This window comes from Peromyscus maniculatus, chromosome 11 (genome assembly GCF_049852395.1).
Source record: "Peromyscus maniculatus bairdii isolate BWxNUB_F1_BW_parent chromosome 11, HU_Pman_BW_mat_3.1, whole genome shotgun sequence".
NCBI lineage: Eukaryota > Metazoa > Chordata > Mammalia > Rodentia > Cricetidae > Peromyscus > Peromyscus maniculatus.
Window position 1 is genome coordinate 65293626 of NC_134862.1, and position 22005 is coordinate 65315630.

At 43.3% G+C, this 22005-nt stretch overlaps 1 protein-coding gene across 25 annotated transcripts in view; it reads right to left on the minus strand.

Moving 5' to 3' along the window:
- Positions 1-14679: 14679 nt before the first annotated feature.
- Tdrd5 (tudor domain containing 5) overlaps positions 14680-22005 on the minus strand; it is a 50652-nt gene continuing 43326 nt past the window's right edge. For 7 of the 25 annotated variants that reach the window (XM_076547688.1, XM_076547694.1, XM_076547689.1 and 4 more), the window contains exons 16-18: positions 21528-21671; positions 19895-20105; positions 14680-15090 (exon numbers count right to left, since the gene is read on the minus strand). In XM_076547688.1, the coding sequence (XP_076403803.1) occupies positions 14963-15090; positions 19895-20105; positions 21528-21671 (483 nt within the window). In that variant the 3' untranslated portion in view covers positions 14680-14962. Of the gene's footprint in view, positions 15201-19894; positions 20106-21527; positions 21672-22005 lie in introns of all 25 variants that reach the window. The other 18 variants (XM_076547703.1, XM_076547682.1, XM_076547681.1 and 15 more) reach the window with 3 other exon arrangements.

A 22005-nucleotide genomic window follows, 5' to 3' on the forward strand; every position in this document is an offset into this window, starting at 1 on the left:
CTTGCCCTTAATGGCCTGATTATTCTTTTGCATGCTGCATTCGCATTCTCAAAGGCCAAAGATTCAATTATTGCCTTACCAGCTTCTGAATCCGAGACCATTCTCTTTACTGCTGAAGCCAGTCTTTGTAAAAAATCTGTAAAAGATTCTTTTGGGCCTTGCCTCACCTTTGTAAATGACTCAGATTTTTTTCCTGGTTCCTCAACTCTGTCCCATGCATTCAAGGCTGCCGTTCGACATAAAATTAGGGTTTGGACATCATATAAACATTGTGTTTGTGCTGAAGCATATTGACCTTCTCCCATAAGCTGATCCTGGCAAACTTGTATTCCTTTATCCCTCCATTGTTTTTCTATATTTTTAGCCTCCTCCTTAAACCAAGTCAGAAATTGAAGTCTCTGGCTGGGTTCCAGAACACCTTGTGCAAGGTCCCGCCAGTCCTGTGGTATTATCCTATTATATGTTGACCAAGAGTTTAACATTTGCTTTACATATGGGGAATGCATGCCATAAGATACTATTGCCTCCTTAAACCTTTTTAAATCCAACATTTCAATTGGAGCCCAATTATTTTGTGTAGCCATCATTTGATCAGGCATCTGCTGTACAGTTACAGGATAAATTAAGGGTGACTGTGTGAAAACAGGCTTTCTTTCTACAACCTTATGATCCCAATTTGAAACAACTTCACTGTTAATTGGATAAATTAAGGGTGACTGTGTGAAAACAGGCTTTCTTTCTACAACCTTATGATCCCGACTTGAAACAACATCTTCTAAAGCTGTTATCCTGGCACTTAAATTGACTATCTTTTTAAATATTAAAATGTGGATTAGCATAGTGATAAGGTGCATAATTCCACCAATACTAATATTATATAGTTGTTCCATTGTCAGACTGCCTAATATTTCGAACAAAAACCAATTTTCTTCCAATGTACACATAAAGCCCATTTTTTTTTAAATGTGGAAAAAAATTGTCTTTTAAATAGTTTCCTTCATGACTTACCAAATCTGCGTAGAACAGTAGAAATCCGAGGGGATTTTCAAAACAGCCACCTAGTGTCCCAGGTGTAAATCCAAAGAGAAGAGAGAGAGAGAGAGAGAGAGAGAGAGAGAGAGAGAGAGAGAGAGAGAGAAAGAGAACAAGAAAGTGTAGCTGGCTCAAGTTTAAATGCAGCCACGTGTTCCCTCTTGTGCCGAGTCAAGGCTTGGGTCTGGCTTCCTTAAACTTTGACCACTTGCGTTGGCTTTACAGGCAGGGCCCTGTTCGGCAGGGCAGGTCTGAGTTGTTTGTAGCACCGGCTTTAAGCAAGTTGCTCACAGACCTAGGCCGGGGCTAGAAGCTGCCGCTCGGACTAAGAAGCCGGCAGCTCGGACTAGGTAGCCGGCAGCTCGGACTAGGAAGCCGGCAGCTTGGACTAGGAAGCCGGCAGCTCGAACTAGGACGCCGGCCGCCCGGTCTGCCGCCCTTGCGGGACAGCGGACCTGCCGCCAAGCCAAGCGGTTTTTAATGGATTCTTGTCACGTTGGGCGCCAGGTATTGATGTAACCAACCGTTTTATTAAATAAGAAACACAGAAATAATGCAAAAGAGAAAGCCGAGAGGTCAGAGCTCAGAGCCAAAATCTCACCCTTCCGCCTGCGGTGTCCCAGCTTCCCGAATGAGCGCTCTATTTCCTGTCTGTTCGTCTATTTAAAGAGACAGAACAAGCCACAGCTATCTCACCTCACCAGTTCCTCAGCTGGTCCTGTTTCCTCAGACTGGAAGCTTCTGTGTCCTCATCCCAATAGCTCTCAGCTGAACTGTGTTGCTCCAAAGCCTGAAAGCTTAACCAGCCAAATGCTTCTAGTTTCTGGTCCTCACGCCTTATATATCTTTTTGCTTTCTACCACCACTCCCTGGGATTAAAGGCTGGCTTTCTGGGATTAAAGGCGTGTGCCACCACCACCACCACCACCACCACCACACTCTTGCAATGGCTCTAATAGCTCTGACCCCCGGGCAACTTTATTTATTAACATACAATCAAAATCACATTTCAGTATAATTAGATTACCACCACAACTACAAGTAATGCTGCTATGAACCTAGTTGAGCATGTGTCCTTGCCGTATATGGCCAAGAGTGGTATAGGTGGGTCTTGAGGTAGATTGATTCCAAATTTTCTGAGAAACCACCATACTGACTTCCAAAGTGACTGTACAAGTTTGCACTCCCACCAACAGTGTAGGAGTGTTCCCCTTGCTCCACATCCTCTCCAACATAAACTGTCTTCAGTGTTTTTGATCTTAGCCATTCTGACAGGTGTAAGGTGGTATCTCAGTGTCATTTTGATTTGCATTTCCCTGATGACTAAGGATATTGAGCAGTTCCTTAAATGTCTTTCAGCCATTTGAGATTCTTCTGTTGAGAATTCTCTGTTTAGCTTGGTAGCCCATTTTTAAATTGGATTGTTTGGTATTTTGATGTCTAGTTTTTTGAACTCTGTATGTATTTTAGAGATCATTCCTCTGTCAGATGTGGGGTTTGTGAAGATCTTTTCCCATTCTTAGGCTGTCATTTTGTCTTATTGACCGTGTCCTTTGCTCTACAAAAGCTTCTCAGTTTCAGGAGGTCCCATTTGTTAATCGTTGCTCTCAGTGTCTGTGTGTTTCTTATATGCAGCAGAAGGATGGATCCTGTTTTTATATCCATTCTGTTAGCCTGTGTCTTTTTATAGGTCAGTTAAGTCCATTGATATTAATGGATATTAAGCCAGTGATTGTTAATTCTTGTTATTTTTTTGGTGGTAATGTTGTGTGTTTCCCTTCTTTAGTATTTGTTAATGTGGGAATATCTATTGTCTGTGTTTTTGTGCATGTATTGAACTCCCTTAGGTTTGATTTTTCCTTCTAGTGCCTTCTACAGGGCTGGATTTATGGATAGGTAGTGTTTAAATCTGGTTGTATCATGGAATGTTTTGTTTACTCTGTCTATGGCAATTGAGAGTTTTGTTGGGTATAATAGTCTGGGTTGGCATCCATGGTCTCTTAGTGTCTGCATAACATCTCTCCAGGACCTTCTGGCTTTTAGAGTCTCCATTGAGAAGTCAGGTATTATTCGGATATGTCTGCCTTTGTATGTTACTTGGCCTTTTTCCTTTGCAGCTTTTAATATTTTTTCTTTATTCTGTATGTTTAGTGGTTTGATTATTATGTGGCGAGAGGAATTTTTTTTTGATCCAATCTATTTGGTGTTCTGTAAGCTTCTTGTATCTTCATAGGCATTTCCTTAAGTTGGAAAAGTTTTCTTCTATGATTTTGTTGAATATATTTTCTGTGCCTTTGAGTTGATATTTTCCTTCTTCTATCCCTATGGTCCTTAGGTTTGGTCTTTCCATGGTGTCCCAGATTTTTCTAGATGCTTTGTGTTATGACTTTGTTGGCTTTTGTGTTTTCTTTGACTGATGAATCTATTTCCTCTATCTTATCTTCAATGCCAGAGATTCTCTCTTCCATCTTCTACATTCTGTTGGTTATACTTGCATCTGTAATTCCTGTTTGCTTATTCAGATTTTCCATTTCTAGCATTCCCTCAATTTGTGTCTTCTTTATTGTCTCTATTTCCGTTTTCAAATTTTGAACTGTTTCTTTCACCTGTTTAATTGCTTTTTCTTGGTTTTCTTTAGGGGATTTATTGATTTCTTCCAATTTTTTGTTTGTCTTTTCTTCAATTTCTTTAAGGGAATTTTTCCTTTCCTCTTTAAAGGCCTCTATCATCTTCTTAAAGTCATTTTTAAGGTCGATTTCTTCTGCCTCTTCTGCGTTGGGATGTTCAGATCTTACTGATGTAGAACCACTAGGTTCTGATGGTGCCATATTGGTCCTTACGTGGTTGACTGTATTTTTGTGCTGGCATCTATCCACCTCTTCCTCCACTCGATGCAAGCAGTGTCTGTGTCTGAGGGAGCCTCTATTGCTCTGATGGATACTCTTGGTCCACTCAGAGCTCTTGATCCAATGGGAGCTCTTGGTCTAATTGGGGCTCTTGGTCCAATTGGTGCTGATGGACTCTGTGTCTCAGGGAGCAGCTGTGGTCTCAGAGGGTGGGTGGGTTTGGGAGTGTGGTGGGGCTTGTAGGTTACAGGGTCTGGTGGGGGATGGTGGTGGTCCAGCCTGCCTGCAGGAGACCTGCCTGGTGGCCTGAATCTGGGTCTGCAATGGGTGATGGTATGGGGACACAGGGTCCCCTGGGCTCTAGAGGCTGGGGTGTTCAGCTGTGAGAACAAAGACTCACCTCTTAGTCCAATCGGTGCTGGCGGGGTCTGTGACAGGGAGCAGCTGCAATCTCAGAGGGTGTACATTGTTCCTTTAAACTTTAATTTATGTTTTGATCTTCATTATTTCCAGCCATCTGTTGCATTTGGGTTTGGTGGCTTCTTGTTTTTCTAGAGACTTGGTGCACCACTAGCTTATTTAGGTGAGATTTTTTTTTTTAATGTGGGTACATATAACTATAATCATTTCTTTTTGGATGGCCTTGCTAGTGTCCCAGAATTATCACCCTCATTTCCACTTGATTTTTCTTACCCTGTGGATTCATAAGTTTGGTCTCTTGAATGTATTCGAGACTTCTTGGTGGTTTTGTTCATTAATGTTCTTCTTTATGTACAGTCACATCTATTGTTGTCATGACTTTGTTCTTCAGCCCCAAATCTGGTCCTTTGCTTGGTCTGTTGCTCTTGATTTCTAATGTGTTTTTTATTTGATTCTCTCATTTCAAGAATTTCTGATTTAGCCGGGTGGTGGTGGCACACGCCTTTAATCCCAGCACTTGGGAGGCAGAGGCAGGTGGGTCTCTGTGAGTTTGAGGCCAGCCTGGGCTACAGAACAACATCCAGGACAGGCTCCAAAGCTACACAGAGAAACCTTGTCTTGAAAAAAAAAAAAAAAGAATTTCTGATTCTTTCAGTTTTCTTGCTAAATTTTTCTTCCTGTTTAATTTTTTTCCTCCAACTTGTTATTTAATTGCTTTTATAGCTTTCTTGCCTAGGTCCTTGTTGTCAGGGGTCTACCAGAGGAGACTGCTGGGCTGTGGGTTTAAGCCAATAGAAAATCTTTATGAGCCGGCCAGTGACCGCACTGGGTGTTCAGGATCCCAGTGTAGCCCTGAGCCTTTCTCAGGGTGAGCTTTTAAGCACAAAAACCATGTTCTGGGTTGACATACTTCAGTTAACAAGAATAGTTAGACAGAAGCAGAACTACAGAAGATAAAAGGCAAGGTTAGAACATTTAGAGACTTTCCCAGAACTGTGGACTTTGATGGGTTAGGTCTTTGCTTGCGATCCTGCAGGTGAGAATACCCATGTGCTGAATGGTATTCCTACCATGGAGTCAGTTGTGCTAAGGTGACTGTCCTGAGTTCATTTAGTCACTTTCTGGTTTAGGTCTTGAGTCAATTTCCCTGTTTATGTAAGTTCTCTATTTGGTCACTGGTCCGTCTAAAAAGTAGGACTCTGGAACCTTTTCCTGGTATTTCTATGATTTCATCACATTTGTTTTCTGGGGCTGAGAAGCTGTCAGTTTGTAGGAGTATCTCACGGGAACACTGTTTCATATTTAATGTTCCTCTGCTGTGTTTCGAATTTCTCTTGGACTGTGTGTGTCTGCCAGCTTGCGTCTTTCCCTCCCCCACTGTTTGTGTTTATGTAAGTTCTCCTGGTGGGATGTCTTCACTTGGGTCTGGGTTCAGAGGGAAAGTCAACAGCAGCAATGACGACGGTGTCTTGACAGCAGTCCCAGGGTTAGCTTCGAGAGTCATTTAGTCAAACAAGGGCTGTCCCTTGATGGAAAGTCCAAGACTCCGATAGCTGTTCAGTCCACACGGCTGGGTGTCTCAGCTGGTCTTCGGTATATGCTGGAATCTCAAAGAATCAGGCCGTAATGCCAGTGAAGGAATGCCTCAGAAGCGGGACAGGTGACCTTGACAGTGACAGTGAGGGCACACAGACAAAGCAAAAGCTGCTTTTTCCATGTCCTTTCTATCGGCTGCCACTAGAAGGTGTGGCCCAGAGTTAGGGTGGGTCTTCCTACCTCAAATCATCCAATCAAGAAAAAAAATCCCTCACAGGTGTGCCCAGCTGCCTGGGGTTTCAGTTAATTCCGGATGTCGTCGAGCTAACAACCAAGACTAGTTAGTACACTTGCTTGTTGCTGGAGAGCTTCTCTCCAGCTTTCACCAAACCCCGCAGTCCCACAATCCACGTATAAAATAATCACTCAGATGTTTATAATACTTATAAACTGTATGGCCATGGCAGGCTTCTTGCTAACTGTTCTTTTATCTTAAATTAACCCATTTTTATAAATCTATACCTTGCCACGTGGCTGGAGGCTTACCGGCATCTTTACATGCTGCTTGTCCTGGCAGTGGCTGTAGTGTCTCTCTCCCCTTCCTGTTTCCCCAATTCTCCTCTCTCTTTGTCCCGCCTATACTTCCTGCCTGGTCACTGGCCATCAGTGTTTTATTTATATAGAGTGATATCCACAGCACTTGCTCCCTAAACTCCTCCCATATCCACCCTCATCTACCCTCCACCTTGCTTCTCCCTGCACTGGTTATATGTTGCCCAGCTACTCTTGGGTCACAGTGCAGTCAACCTACCAAGGGTCACACCATTTAAAAGGCTGATTTCCCCACTCCGAGCAGCTATTAAATGACAAAAGCTCCTAAACTAGCCGTGGGGTTTCGTGCCCTCTGTCCCCCACCCCCACCCCCACCCTGTGGTCCTGCCAGGACATTGGCTTGAGCTTGTGCAAGCCCTGTGCTCATTGTCACTGCCATGGGTTCATGCATGCAGCTGCTCTGCTGTACCGGGAAAGAGCTGTTCCCTGAAAGTTATTACTGCCCCGCTCTGGCTCATAGAATCCTTCCATCTCATCTTTCTTGAAGATCCCGGAGCTTTGCCTCCGGGAGGGGGTGGTATGAATGTCCCATTTGGAGTTGAGGATTCCACCCTTACTCTCTGCATGATGACCAGTGGAGCTTCTCTGTGCTACCCGCTATCTGCTGCAAGATGCTTCTGGGTTAGAGCGGAGAGGTGCACTATGGGTATAACACCATGTCCATTGAACAGTAAATAGCGTTAGGTTCTCCCTAGGCCCTACAGCCTATCATACAGGTTCTTGGCCCGAATTGATGATCCTTTTTTTTGATGAGTTGTTACTTTTCTTAATATACAGGAGCATTTTGATCTCTTCTAATTTTGATTTTACCCTATCAGATATCAGAGTGGCTAGGCCAGCTTGTTCCGGCCTTCCGCTGGCTTGGCAGTTGACTCACAGCATATTCTCAGACTGTTTGTGAGTGTCTCTGCCAGTGATGTGTATTCCTTACAACAAAGATAAGTGGATATTGTTTTGTAACCAAGTCAGCTAGCCTGCATCCTTTTATTGGTAAGTTGAGTCCATTTGCATTTAAGGTTATTATCAGGATGCTTAGTTCCTGTAATTTTGTTCTGTTTCTTGTTGGATTATTGTCTGCTCTTTTCTTTCTCGCCCATTAGTATTAAGGGTCTTCTGGTGAGCATGATGGATTTCTTCCTAACTCTCTTTGTTCACCTAGTCACCTCATGAGCTTTGTTCTTCCCTATGCTCCTGTGGCTGAGCTTGTCATTCTCTTGTGGATGTACAGTGTACAGTCATCTTCTGCAGTACAGATGTGGTACAGATGCAGTGCAGATGATATAGTACAGATGATGCAGTGTAGATGATACAGTACAGATGATGCAGTGTAGATACAGTACAGATGATGCAGTACAAATGATGCAGTGCAGATGATACAGTGCAGATGTGGTACAGATGATGCAGAGCAGATGATGCAATGCAGATGCAGTAAAGATGATACAGTACAGGTGATGCAGTATAGGTGATACAGTGCAGATGTTACAATACAGATGATGCAGTGCAGATGATGCAGTGCACATATTACAATATAGATGATACAGTACAGATGATGCAGTACAAATGATACAGTGCAGATGACGCAGTGCAGATGATACAATACAGATGATGCAGTGTAGATGCAGTACAGATGATGCAGTGCAGATGTTACAGTACAGATGATGCTGTGCAGATGCAGTGTAGATGCAGTACAGATCATGAATTCCCTTAGCTTTTCATTGTTTTGAAGTGTACTTATCACTTTTAAAAGATTATTAATTGGCTGGAGAGATGGCTCAGTGGTCACAAGCTCATACTCTTCTTCCAGAGGACCGGAGTTCATTTCCCAGCACCCATATCAGGTGACTCACAACTACCTACAATTCTAAATCCAGATCTGCTTCCTTGGGCACTTTTACTCACATCCATATATATACACATGTACAGATACTTTAAAAATGTATCTTTTCAAAGATTTATTTATATCATGTGGACATGTACCCACATGTATGTGTGTGTACCACTTTTGCTCAGGATGCCCATGGGGGCTGGAAGAGAGTGCTGGATCTCTGGAACTGAGCTGATAGGCAGTTGGGAACTGCCATGTGGGGCAAGAGCAGAAAGTGCTTTTAAACACCGACCCATCTTTCCAGTCCCTCTCTATCAATTTTAAAAGCCTTGCTGGATCTCACAAGCTCGATTGATAGTTATTGCAGTTATCTTCTCTGAGGACTTGAAATGTATTATTCCATGGTTTCCAAAGTTTTGGGGTTGTTGATGAGATCTGCTGCAATTCCGATGTGTCTGTATTTGTAGGTGAGTTGATGTTTTCCCCTTATAGCTTTTAATAGTTTTTTTTTCCCCTTGAGCCATGGAGAGGTGTTCTCTGTTCATGTCTATCTGCTGTTCTAAACACCTCTGACATCTGCATGTCCACGCCTTTCTATTTGGTAACTTTTCTGCTGTCATTTCTCTGAGTAGATTCCTACATCTTAATTTTTACCTCAGGCCCTTCCGCTGTCCCACAAAATTTAGGTTTGATTCTTCATTACATCCCAGGGCCTTGGGTGCTTTGTCATTCTCATTTTTTAAATTGATGTTTGAGTGTATTTCCTTGGCCTTGTCCATCCCTGCTATTCTTTCTTATTAAAAAACAATTCTGTGTTATAGAATATTATTTTAAGGCATATTACTTTTGTTTATGGTGCATTTGTATTTTTTAAAAAAATTTTATTATTTATTTATTTATTTTTGGTTTTTTGAGACAGGGTTTCTCTGTGTAGTTTTGGTGCCTGTCCTGGAGCTCGCTCTGTAGACCAGGCTGGCCTTGAACTCAAAGATATCCGCCTGGCTCTGCCTCTCAAGTGCTGGGATTAAAGGCATGCGCCAATGCCACCCAGCTATGATGTTTTTAACTCTGTGAAGCTGTGTTACTTTGCCTGTCTAAAACACCCGATGGTCTAATAAAGAACTAAACGGTCAATAGCAAGGCAGGAGAAAGGATAGGTGGGGCTGGCAGGCAGAGAGAATAAATAGGAGGAGAAATCTTGGAGAAAGGAAAAAGGAAGACACCAGAGGAGAAGGAGGACTCCAGGGGCTAGCTACCCAGCTACACAGCCAGCCACGGAGTAAGAGTAAGATTTATAGAAGTTAGAGAACAGGAAAAGCCCAGAAACAAAAGGTAGAGGGGATAATTTAAGTTAAGGAAAGCCGGCAAAAAAACAATCCAAGCTAAGGCCGAGCATTTATAATTAAGAATACCCCCCCCCCGTGTGTGATTTATTTGGGAGCTAGGTGGTGGGCCCCCCAAAAGAGTAAAAACCCCCAACATTTCTTATATTCCATCTTGTTTGGTTGAGACTATTGGTGATGCTTTACACTGTATTTTTAATTTGATTCAGTGAGTTTTTTCATTTCCAATATTTCTATACCCCTCCCACTGCCAATCTTAATTTCCTCGCTGAACTTTCTTCCATGTTCTTGACTATTGCTATTTTCTCATCCATTTTGCAGGCATTTTCATCTCTGCTGCTGACCTCCCCACCACCCAGATCCTGGACTAAAGTCATCTGCTTGAGTGAAGGTTATGGAAGAGGTGATCCAGCTATTGATGAGGATGGGGATACTTAAGTCATCTACCATTATTCTCTCTTGATCTGACTGTGCTTTAAGTCCAATAATGTTTGTTTTATGAAATGTACTTGCAAGCATTATGCCTTTGTGGTGGATCATTTCCCCTAATGATATGCAGTGACCTTTATTTCTTCTTGTCTGGGCTCCATTGGTTAAGCATGCTGTTTTTCCATCCTATTACTTCAGTCCACATACAAGGGGTTTACATGAATTCTGTATTTATACCAGCTTTACTGAGCTAAAACTCACAGCTGGAAATCCATCCTTCGAAAGTATATGGTTGGCTGAATTTAAAAAATAGAATGTTTACAGTTTGCAGCTATTGGAGCAACCTAGTTTTCCGTCATCCTCCAAAGCAAGCTGCTCTGTCTTCCTCCAGTCTCTCCTCCCTTCTGCCTGCAGCAACCACTGATCTACTTATTCCTGCCGAGTCTCCTATTCTGGGACAACTGGAATCGTGGTGCAGCCTGTGTGCCTGGCTTCTTTAACTTGGTATAATGTTTTCAAGATTGCTGTGGTGGTGCAATATATCAATAAGTACTTCATTCCTTCACCGCTATCTGAATGTATTGTATCTTCAATCTTGTTTCCAGTCTTGGTCTTTCAATTGTTCGATCTAGGCTCATCAGTAAAATTTGTACTCTATTTCCAGCATTTCTGTTTCAGGTGGTTCCCCCCCCCCCCCCCCGTAGTTTTTTTCTAAGTGTTGTTTATTTGGCTTTTGGCGGGGAGGTACTTTTGCACTGAGCACAGGCCCCCAGGCCTCCTTGTTCAGCCTAACCGGGGGCCACGGTGGCCTACGCGAGGGTCCCCCCACTCTCACCTGCATACGCTTATTGGCCTCTTCTCAATGCCACCCACCTGGTCCGGAGCGACTTCTGACACTTCCTCTTGCCTCAGCCACTTTCCTTCTCCCAAAACTTACGTGTTGAATTAATGTTAGTGTTGGTTAAAGCTCATGGGATACTGGGTTGATACTAATAAGCTCAGCTTAGTTGTGGGATTTGGAGACTTTTTTTCCTCCTTTGAATTTTTTCACACTCCACCTTCTAAAGAGTACCATCTTACGATCCTACATGTGAATAAATAATAAAGTTCGCTTTAAAAATAAAAACAACAAACTTTATGGAACAGCGGTTAGAAGAATGCCCAAAGGATTTATGGGTACTGACTTCAACTCCGACTACTTCCTGCTGCAACTGGGTCAAACCATGCCAGGCAGTCAGCTGGTGACCTCTGAGTCAGGGGCTAGTTTCTGTGTATCAAGAGTATGTTATTCAAATGAGTCTGGGTGTCATGTGGACAGTGGTTTGCATATATTAACAGGTGGACTGGAGAGGGGCCTGGTCACTTTTGAAAAGGAGTGAGAGACCTCCAAAAGGTCACAGGAATAGGTGTCACTCTCCTGGAGCTGCTCCTCTGGGATGGGATCGAGAGAGCAAACAGATGAGTTTGTGAGCCTCGTGTGGCTGCAGCTGACCCTAGCATCCTAAGCGATCGGCAGGCCAGGGCAATGGACTCAGATCCAAGCCTGGCGGGGAACCTCTGACACAGGGCTGGGAGCAGGGTTGCCAAGACAACAGGCTCATCGGCAATGAGGGAAAGAGCAGCAGAGTGAGGGCAGGAGCTGAAGAGAAGGGGCCAGCACCCCAAGAGCAGGGCAGGAGCCCAGTCAAGAGTCTGGAGAGGAGATGGCTAGAAAGAGCTGCATCAGTCACCTCTCAGGCACCAGGGTTTTACACTGTTATGTTTTAAATAATAAGGATTCTTTCTGGTTCAGTAGAGAGGTACTAAGAAAGATATTTCAGCGAAGTGTCTGGCAGGGTGTGGAGTGGGGTAGGGGGAATGTGGGTGCCTAGGAGAGGAGATCCAGCTGAACCACTTCTGTCAGAGAGTGTCTGAAGTGATCTTGCTGAGCCCCACGCATCTCTAACCAATGTACAGTTACAAGTAACAGAGAGTGATCACGGAACTCGCTGGAGACCTTCTGAACCTAAAGCATTTGGTAAGAAAAACCCACAGCAGTTGCTGCAGAGACTTCTGCAAAGCATAGTATCTGATCAGAGCCCCACTGTCTGAAGTACGAAATATAAAGTGATCTTGCCTTTTAATCACACTCAAATGTCCCACCCACCTACTCTCAACTTAACCTCCCCACTCTGTAACAATGAAACAACCTATTTACATCCCTGAGAAACAGTGACTGGAGCCGAGACTAACATAGTCCATCTCTTAAGACCCCATGGATTATCTTTACATGGGAGAAGGGTAGCCTTGGCTATTAGTAGATACCACTTCACTTGAGTCTCTGAGGGGTCATTAACTAGGAACTTCCTGTATGTTCTTACTGGTTTCCTTTTTATACACCTCAGCTTCGACTCCTAGTCAGCTTCTCATCAGGACTTCCAATTCTGCTAATAAACGCCCTTTAAAATCACAAATGTTCACCATATACATGCCAACCCATCTGTTGACAATAAAATGAAATTGAATGTAAATCATGGAACATCTCCATCTCTTGTACACATCTTCAGTCTCCTCCCTTTCTCCCTCTGCCCACCTGTTCACAGAGACAGGGTCTTGCTCTGGGTGGCTCACTTCACAAGTGTTGGGATTGCAGACATGTGGCACCTCGTCAGGCTTCTTTATATTTTCTTATTGTTGTCCCTGGCCGTACACAGAAACCCAGTTGTTCTTTTTCAAATGACCTGCCAAGCTTGCTTCTCCATTTAACTACCTAAAGCCCATGTCCGGGGACAAGGTAGATGAAGAGACTGACATATGGACGTTCTTGTCACAGCCGAGTAGTCCAAAGGCACAGCCTGCTAAAGGTCCATTCTTCCTTCTAACTCATGGAATGACTCATTTCTCTGTGGGTTTCTTTCAAAGCGTGCTGATATCACCAGTCTGAGCTGGTGTTAGGCGTCCAGCTGGCCATTTCCAAAAGGATGAGGTGTAGTGGGTAGCTGTTCCAGTTTTGACCTTGAAGCACTGCCCCTAGTGAGGCAGCAGGTAATGGCCACACCTGCCTATGACATGCCCTTGGGGCATGATCGAGATGAGACCCTTTAAGACCCGAGATGCGCATGTGCTGGCTCTCTTGATCCTGGATGCTGGGTTGCAGACCAAGTTGGAGTTCTCCAGAGAACTGTGCTGGACTGCACCTCAGTCAGATCCTGTAACCGACCCTTTATTGGTTGTAAGTTACCCTGAAATAAACTTCTTTTAATTACCAGAAAAACTACATGGAATTGCCTCATTAATTGCTGCAATAATGAGGAACTTCAAATTTTTAGCACAGCTAATTCTAACTTGCAAGGTGGAGCAATAGTTGGTTTCAGCTTATAAACCAGTTGTCAAACTTATAAAGTCTGGCAGTCTAGCTTTGGTAGAGCTCTTCCTGGCAGCTGGTTGCTACTATAGAGACAGACAGTTTCACCGACTAAATGTGGTCTTCCATTCAACCTTCCTCTTATGATAGAGTACTTCTATGCAGAATATTACTCAGACTTGCAGTTTGTAAGGAAGAAACTCAGTGTGGTCTGAATGAGAATGGCTCCATAGGCTCATATATTTGAATACTTAATCAACAGAGAGTAGAACTGTTTGAGAAGGATTCAGAGGGGTGGTCTTGTTGGAGGAGGTGTGTCGCTGGGCGTGGGCTTTGACATTTCAAGAGCCCACACCAGGCCCAGTCTGTCTGTCTCCCTCTGCTTCCTGCCATCATGATGATTGGCTAACCCTCTCAAACTATAAGCCAGCCCTCAATTCAATGTTTCTTCTGTGGGAGTTGCCTTGTCATGGTGTGTCTTCACAGCAATAAGCCAGCAACAAAGACAGAAGCTGGTACCAGTGACTAGGGTATTGCTGTGAGAGGCCTGACCAAGCTATTTGCTGATGGAATATGGAAGACTTTGGACTAGAAAAGCTGTTGACCACTCTGAGTGGGGTTTAATGGGCCATCCTAGCAGGAACATGGAAGACAGTAGTGCTGAGCTGATGTGGACTATGCAGGCCCAGGTCCAAGAGGTTTCAGAAGGAAAGAATATGGTAATGTGGCTGGTCTAAAAAGCATTCTTGTAATATTTTGGGAAAGAATGTGGCTGCTTTTTACTCTGTCCTAAGAATCTGCCTGAGACTAAACTGAAGAGTTTGGATTAATGTCGTTGGCAGAGATTTTAAGGCAGCCTAGTATTGACTGTGTGCCGTGGTTCTCTTAGTGATCACCCTTATGCAGAGCTATGGCGAAAGGGAGCAAGTGGGTCAGAGAAACATAAAATGTACAGTTTAAGGAGAAAAAGCAGCGGGAAATGTATACAGAAGGTCCAGTGTTCGAGGAGAGAAAATGTTTCAGAAAAGCCTGCAGCTAATCCTGCAACCTGGGAAATCAGCCGCCAGGGGCTAGGGACTTCCTAGGCTTAAACAACCATTCAACGTTTATGCAAATGTATTCTAGGAGGCTGCTAACAAACAGAAGAACTTGGCAGCTCTGGCCATGTGGTTCTGGATTTAGAGTCAGGATGCGGCTGTCAGGCTTGCAGCAGGAGAATCCTTGCCTGCACAGGCTACTGTGTGATAGAGATGTGAAAATACTGTTGTCTGGCTAAAGACAGATCACAAAACATTAGTTTTCCAATTTTCATTTATCAGTCATGATATGTACAAGAAAAACACTGACAGAAACATATACACCAACTCCTTTAAATTACTTCATTAAAACAAAGGTGAACCAAACCATTTGAAATGAAGTAAAATCATGAACAAAAATTAAAACTAACACAGAATATCAATACTTACACATCAAAGTGGTCAGTTAGCAAAACAAAGCTAACATATGGTCATGCAGAAAGACCCCGTGATCGCTACCCACAGGCTACTTCACTTCCTTTTTCGCCGCCTCCTGTCCCTCAGGCTTCCAACCTTTCACACTGGGGTACCAGTGCAGGAGGCTCCTGGACGTGGCTAACCGCGCGGCAGCTCCCAAGACAGCCGTGGCTGTACTTCGAGGGATGTAGAGCTTCTGAGCCATCTGGTGCTGGGGGGACAAAATCAAAGAGATGGCTCCCTGACTCTCGTCCTTCACCACCGTGTCGGCATGGCTACTAGAAAAATCTTCACTCTTTAGGCTCCCTGGAGAGCTTTCCACTGAAAAAAAGGAAAAACAAGAGTCCTTTCAAGAAGTTCTCCAACTCACTGCTTGCCCCTCCAGTCCAGTTCGTTACCAACATGAGTTACATACAGCCTTTTCTGATTGGTCAGAAAACAGCCAAGGATAGGCAGGAAGTGAATCCTGCATTAGCATAAAATAAACTTCTCAGGCTCAGGGCCAAGAAAGGGAGAGACATGATCTAGGAAAAGAAGACTTCCTTTTAGGAATGTCCGAAAATGAATCGGATGAAGCTCAAATCCCAGCGAGAAGCCCAGAGCTCCCTTATTTTTTTCCCCAGCACAAAACAAAATGATACTCCACAGGCATTCTCTATTGCCAAGTGGTTCTAATTCCACGTCTATGCCAGAGTCGGAACAGAGCTGTAAAAGGCCACCTACTAGCAAGTACCTTCTGTGTTGACTTCTGTAATTAGAAATAACCACAGGAGCAAAATGGAAGTGCTGGTGCTCTAACACTCCAGCCAGAGTTTCTAATATCCAAGGATGGGGTGCCACACACTCTGAAATGGACTTGCTAGACCAGTGCTGCTCTTTTCCACTGGAGACCACTTTTTGCCTGAGTGTTTTACAGGGCCCTGCCACATAAAATAGACATATAAATCAAATGTTTACTGATAATAAATTTATTCTCTTTTTTGTTTTGTTTTGTTTGTTTTTTGAGGCAGGGTTTCTCTGTATAACTTTGGAGCCTGTCCTGGAATTCACTCTGTAGACCAGGCTGGCCTTAAACTCACAGAGATCCACCTGCCTCTGCCTCCCAAGTGCTGGGATTAAAGACATGTGCCACCACCTCCCGGCATAAATTTATTCTTAAAACATCTTTGGTATACATGTAACTTTACTGATTATTAAAGACAAAATCAAATGTGCATGCTGATGTACTTATTTTTTTACACAAAGGACTGAATCTTGGCAGAGAATTTGATACTACGAGGACACAGGACATCTTCAATGTTTACTAAAATGTATTACAAAAATGATAAGAATGTTTTAGTCTATTTCAGAAATTGTTGGAAATTCTGCCCTTACCTTAATCCTAACGGCAAAATTCATTCAATTTTTAAAAAATGAAACTCATCAGTAACTCAAACATTCTAATATGTTCCAATCCAAAGACACACTAATTTGATACTTAGGAATGACATTGGGAGAATAGTAAATAAAAGCCTTTGTTTTCTATAATTAAGCCATGATGTTGTATTTGTTTTTGTTTGAATACAGGGTATCACATAGTACATTCTAGCCTCTGGAAATCACTCTAGAACTCCTGATCCTCCTGACCTTGTCTCCCACATGCTGAGATTGTGGGTTTGTGCAGTTTTATGGAGTGTCTGAGCTTGAACCCAGGGCATTGTGCACACTAGGTAAGCACTCTCTCTATTAACTGAGCCATTCCCAGCTCCTAGCCCTCACCTCTTCTGGTAAACCATTAAGTTTCTATGAGCAGAGGCCCGTGTACAATAAAAACACTGCGATTTCTAACAAGCTTCTCTCAATTCTGCGCCCAGGTGTCTCAGAGAGCATTTGTTGGCCAGGGCATACTGCACGGTGTGGTGTGTGGCATGCACATCGAAGAGCTATCGTCTTACGTGCACGGGAACAAAGGCTGCAGTGAAATGGTGTGAGGCAGCATGTGGGGTGCACCACAAGCACCCCGGATTCACTAAGAGTCTGAATCAAGGAGCTGGAGCAATGATGGCTCAATGGCTGAGGGCACTGGCTGCTCTTCCAGGGTCCTGAGTTCAATTCTTAGCACTCACACAGCAGCTCCCACAACCGTAGTCCCACGAGAGCCAATCCCCTCTTAAGGTGTGCTTATACACATGCAGACAGGACACCCATACACGTTAAGTCAATCTTTTTGTTTGTTTGTTTGTTGTCAAGACAGGGTTTCTCTGTATAGTTTTAGTGCCTGTCCTGGATCTCGCTCTATAGACCAGGCTGGCCTCGAACTCACAGAGATCTGCCTGGCTCTGCCTCCTGAATGCTGAGGTTAAAGATGTGCGCCACCACCTTCCGGCTACATTAAGTAAATCTTAAAGATGTCTGAATTGAATTTTGATTGTTGCATGTTCACAGCCTTTTACTACTGTACACTTTACCCCTCAAGTTGATTTCTACATCAATGCTACCCAAGGTGGCATCCCACTGTGAGAGGAGAACTGTCATGTTTGGGGGCATGTGGAATAACCTGGCTTTATTCCACAAAGTCCTGCTTTAGTGGAGCATCTGGGCACATGCCTGTAATGTCAGCACTAGGGAGAATCAGGAGGTTAGTAAATTCCAGACCAGCCTGAACTAGGTGGTAAGGTTCAGTCCAGCATGGGCCACAGAGCAAGGAAGACTCTGTCTTAAAAAAACAAAAACCCTGCTTAAAAAAGTTCAGGTGAACTTAAATCCATTCAGCAGGGCACTCAGTTTGCTGTGCTGCACAAACTCCTGTTATACTGTCTGCAGACACTTGATAGACTAGCACAGCCATCTCCAAACATACATTTCAATAACTTCACAGGAAAATAAGTACAATCCAATCCCTTTTATCTTTGTATGTTAAGCACGTAACACATGATCTATTATCCCTGGTACTTGTGATAAGTTTCTGTCACAGAAGATTTGACACTGTGTTCTAAGAAGTAATATTCTGACCATAAAATTATTAAGTAGTGCCCACTAGAGAGGAGATAAATACATGAAAGGGAGATACGTGGTCACACAGAGAGCTGCAGTGTGGAGCAGAATCAAGCATTCACTCTCCTGCTTTGAGCCATTAGGAAACTGGGCAAACACAGAGACAACAGCTTCTGCAGAGAACAGCGCTGTGGGAACACACTAGAGGGGTGTGTGTGTGTGTGTGTGTGTGTGTGTGTGTGTGTGTAACCAATGATGAGAAATGTAACTGCCACACGCCCCCTTCCCTAAAACAGACAGAATTCTGGAAGGAATCCAGACAACCTAAGATTCTATGTCTGGCATCCAAAGAAGCAGAGTCTGACTTGGAATCAGGAGAAAAGAACAAACAGATCCAAACAGGACACAGAAGATACATTTCAGAAAGAATCACGAGATAAATACATTAAAACAGATGCTGGAATACTCAACAGTTAAGAGGAAAGAAAAACGTAAGCATGATGGGAAATAAAGACTCCAAACAAAAATGTGGAGATGAAGAACAGAGTATCTGAGATCAAAGTCCACGTTGGGCACTTGGGACACAGGACAGACACTACCCAGAGAGCAGAGCTATCAATGAGCTACAGAGTGGGTGACCAGTGCAAGTTTAATCCGAGTCTGAAAACACTCTCAGGAAACTAGCCTCAGTTTTGAAACCTTCCAGCTCTGTGGTTTTATAGTTTCATTAACTCTTATCTACAACCAGCTCTGTGGTTTTATAGTTTCATTAACTCTTATCTACAATTGTTTTTGTACTGTAGCATAGACCCTATACCTGCAAAAATGAAATATGTATATTTGGGGGTGCCAGGGACCAAACTTAAGGGTCTTGTGAATGCCATACAACCCAAAATTCAGTCACTCTCCAGCCCTATTTTCTTGACTCGTTACAGCAAAGATTTGTTGAACTCTCATTTAAACTTTAAAATAAAGGGTACTGGAAAAGATAAATATGTAAGTAAATAAAATAAAATGCTTTCTTTTTAAAATTTCTCTTTAAAACTGACTATAAAAAGAAAAATAAGAACTGATTATGGGTACATAATATAAAAAGTAAAATATATAACAAGAACATCAGGCTGGGATAGGAAAATGCATACTATTCTAAGATTTTATTAGTAGAATTGTGTCAATGTAAAGATATAATGGCATCTAAGCACAAGAAAGCTGGCTATTGTGGGGAACAGAATGACCGAATTGGTTGCAATAGCCTTTCACATTCCACTGTACTGGCAAAGGTAAAGGAATTTTTTAAAAGCTGGGGGGTGGTGGCGCACACCTTTAATCCCAGCACTCAGGAGGCAAAGCCAGGTGGATCTCTGTGAGTTTGAGGCTAGCCTGGTCTACAAAGTGAGTTCTCGGACAGGCACCAAAACTACACAGAGAAACCCGGTCTCAAAAAACTTAAAAAAAAAAAAATTTTTTTTAAATACTATCTGGAGGTTAGGATGTGGAGCAATTGCAAACTTCCTATTTCACTGGGAGGCATGTGAATACTACATCCTCTTTGGAACACATTTTTGGTAGTTTAAAAAGCTATGCATGCAGTGAACATAAGCCCTAGAAAAATCACTTCCAAATGAATAGCCAACAGAAACGAAACTCTACAATATGATGACAAAGGAAAGAAGTCAGATATGAAAATTATATACTATGTAACTCTAGACACGGCACAGTGGCATGCCAGAGGCCAGCCAGCTGAGGTAGGGACTGACTGCAAAGGGCACGAGGAAACCTTTAAGGCTAATGGAAATATCACGACTGAACACATTTGCCAAAACTCAAAGAGCCATGTACTCGAAACTTTATAAAACTGTAAAGTCCCTCCAAAACTACAAGCAAGGAAGAAAGTGTTAAAGAGAATTGAGCTCAAAACTAAGATGAGAACTTGGAGCAAATGCTGGCACTAGCCATCTTTCAAGGTATGTTCTCAAAGAAATGGAGGTTTTAGCAACAGGGCAAACCTGTCAACTGAGCATGCCCAGGGTACGCAGACCTACCAGAGTCAGAGTGGGTTTCTGGAGAGCCGACCCTGGAAGGAGCTGAGCTGGGCACTGCTGGGGACAGCAGACTGTGCTTGGGTTGAGTCTGAATGCTGACAGGTTCCGACTGGCTCCCTTCTGCCGACTGCTGGGACTTGATAAGAGAGATGTAGAATTCTTCCAGTTTGGGCAGTGTGGAAGAATCCAAAGAATACTGTAAATCTGCTTGCTGCAAAATAGGGGAAACGGGGCAAAGGCATGAAAAGCGACAGTCGGTCCCATAAGAATCAAACCCTTTGTTTTCTTACTTAGATCATAATTTAAAACTTCGGAAAAAGCAAGCTCTTCTATATTTTTAATAAATATCAAAATTCAATTTAGGGAATCTTTATTGATATTTCTATGAGCAAACTGGTACTGAGTGCTACCACACAGTGGCGTCAGACCCTCCTTCCTGCCATGTGCCCATGTTCAAGTGCATACAGCACACGACAACCCAGGACCATTATCTTCCGTGATACTGAAAGGCATCAACATGGCTAATGTGAATACAAACTAAAGTACTCAAATTGCAGGTAAAAATGCCAAAAGGTGCAGCCTGGCAGTTTCTCAAAATATTCAAGACAGTTACTACACATTTATCAGGTTAGCCACCTAAGATACGGGAGAACCCTGGCCAAGAGTAAAAGGATAGGACACAACTCTACGAACAGCCAGCCTAGAAATTACACTCGCTATCGAGAGGAAAAGGAGTGATACCACGAATTCCAGAGAAAGATCGTGATTCAGAAAGGATCAACTACAGTGGAAATCAGGTAAAATAACACGCACCAAATTTAGCAGCTAAGCCTGTGAAAGGAAGGTGGGCCCTTCTCTCTGGTAACAAGGAAGCAAGCCTGGATACTTTCTTGTCAACTGTTTGAACCTTTCCAGAATCTGCAACACGCGTGCCCCTAGACACCACAGCATTTTAATTTAACTAAGATATTCTCTAATCAGAAAAGGGGGTGAGGCCCAAACAGAAGTTTCAGTCTTAGGGTTAATGAGAGAGAGAGCAGATCCTGAATTGACAACACATCCGGGCCTCGACAGACATCGCCCCCTCTCCCCCCAGAGAAAAGGATGAGAAAACAGAGAATGGAATCTGAGCCACGCCAAGGTGAAGAGCAAACTGACCAGGCTTTCGGCTGGTGTGTCAAAGAGGAATACGGAGCGAAGATGAATGTGAGCTCAAACTGGCCCAGTCAGCTTTGTCAACAGACAGCCTAAAGCAGTGGGTCTCAACCTGTGAGGCCAAACGACCCTTTCACAGGGGTCGCCTCAGACCATCAGAAAACACAGATATTTACATTACGATTCATCACCGTAACAAGTTTACAGCTGTGAGTAGCAATGAAATAACTGTATGGTTGTGGTCACCCCACATGAGAACTGGATTAAGGGTCGCAGCAGTAGGAAGGTTGAGAACCACTGCTCTATCACCATCTGAAGAAAGCCCCGACTGGAGACCTGCTTTGACCAGATGGCCTAGGGGCATGTCTGTGGGTGACTGTCTTCAAACACTGATGCAGCAGGCATACATTAACCACAATTTCTAGGAATGAAAGTGACGAATCACGTAACCGGTCACATAATGCTAATTAGATTTTACCTTTCTAATTCTGCTTGTGCCAATACTTTTTTCTTGAGCAATGGACCCTTCAGGTGTTTGAATTCCTCCCTTCATGTCATGTGCAAAGCCCAAGGGTTGCCAGGAGTCATCCCATATATCTTTAGATGCGGGAAAACACCAGTCCTGCACAGAACAAAAACAACAACAACTCAAGATACGGAGGCACGAGACCTCAGAGTGAGATAAGGTGACGGTAAAGGAGTGGCGTGTTTTAAATACAGAAAGGATGTGCGGACTCTCTCAGGGTGACTTCTTCCCTCAAAATCTGGAGCAAATCTTCAACACTCGGGTCTCATGAAAATAAATCCATCACTGTGGAATTTAATACTACTCTCTTAACTAGATGTTTCCTGAGCACATAGTATTTACCTACTTCAAAACAAAACAAAACAAAACAAAACAAAAAACAAAAAACAAAAACAAACAAAACAAAAACCCGTATGTTTTTGAACTATAG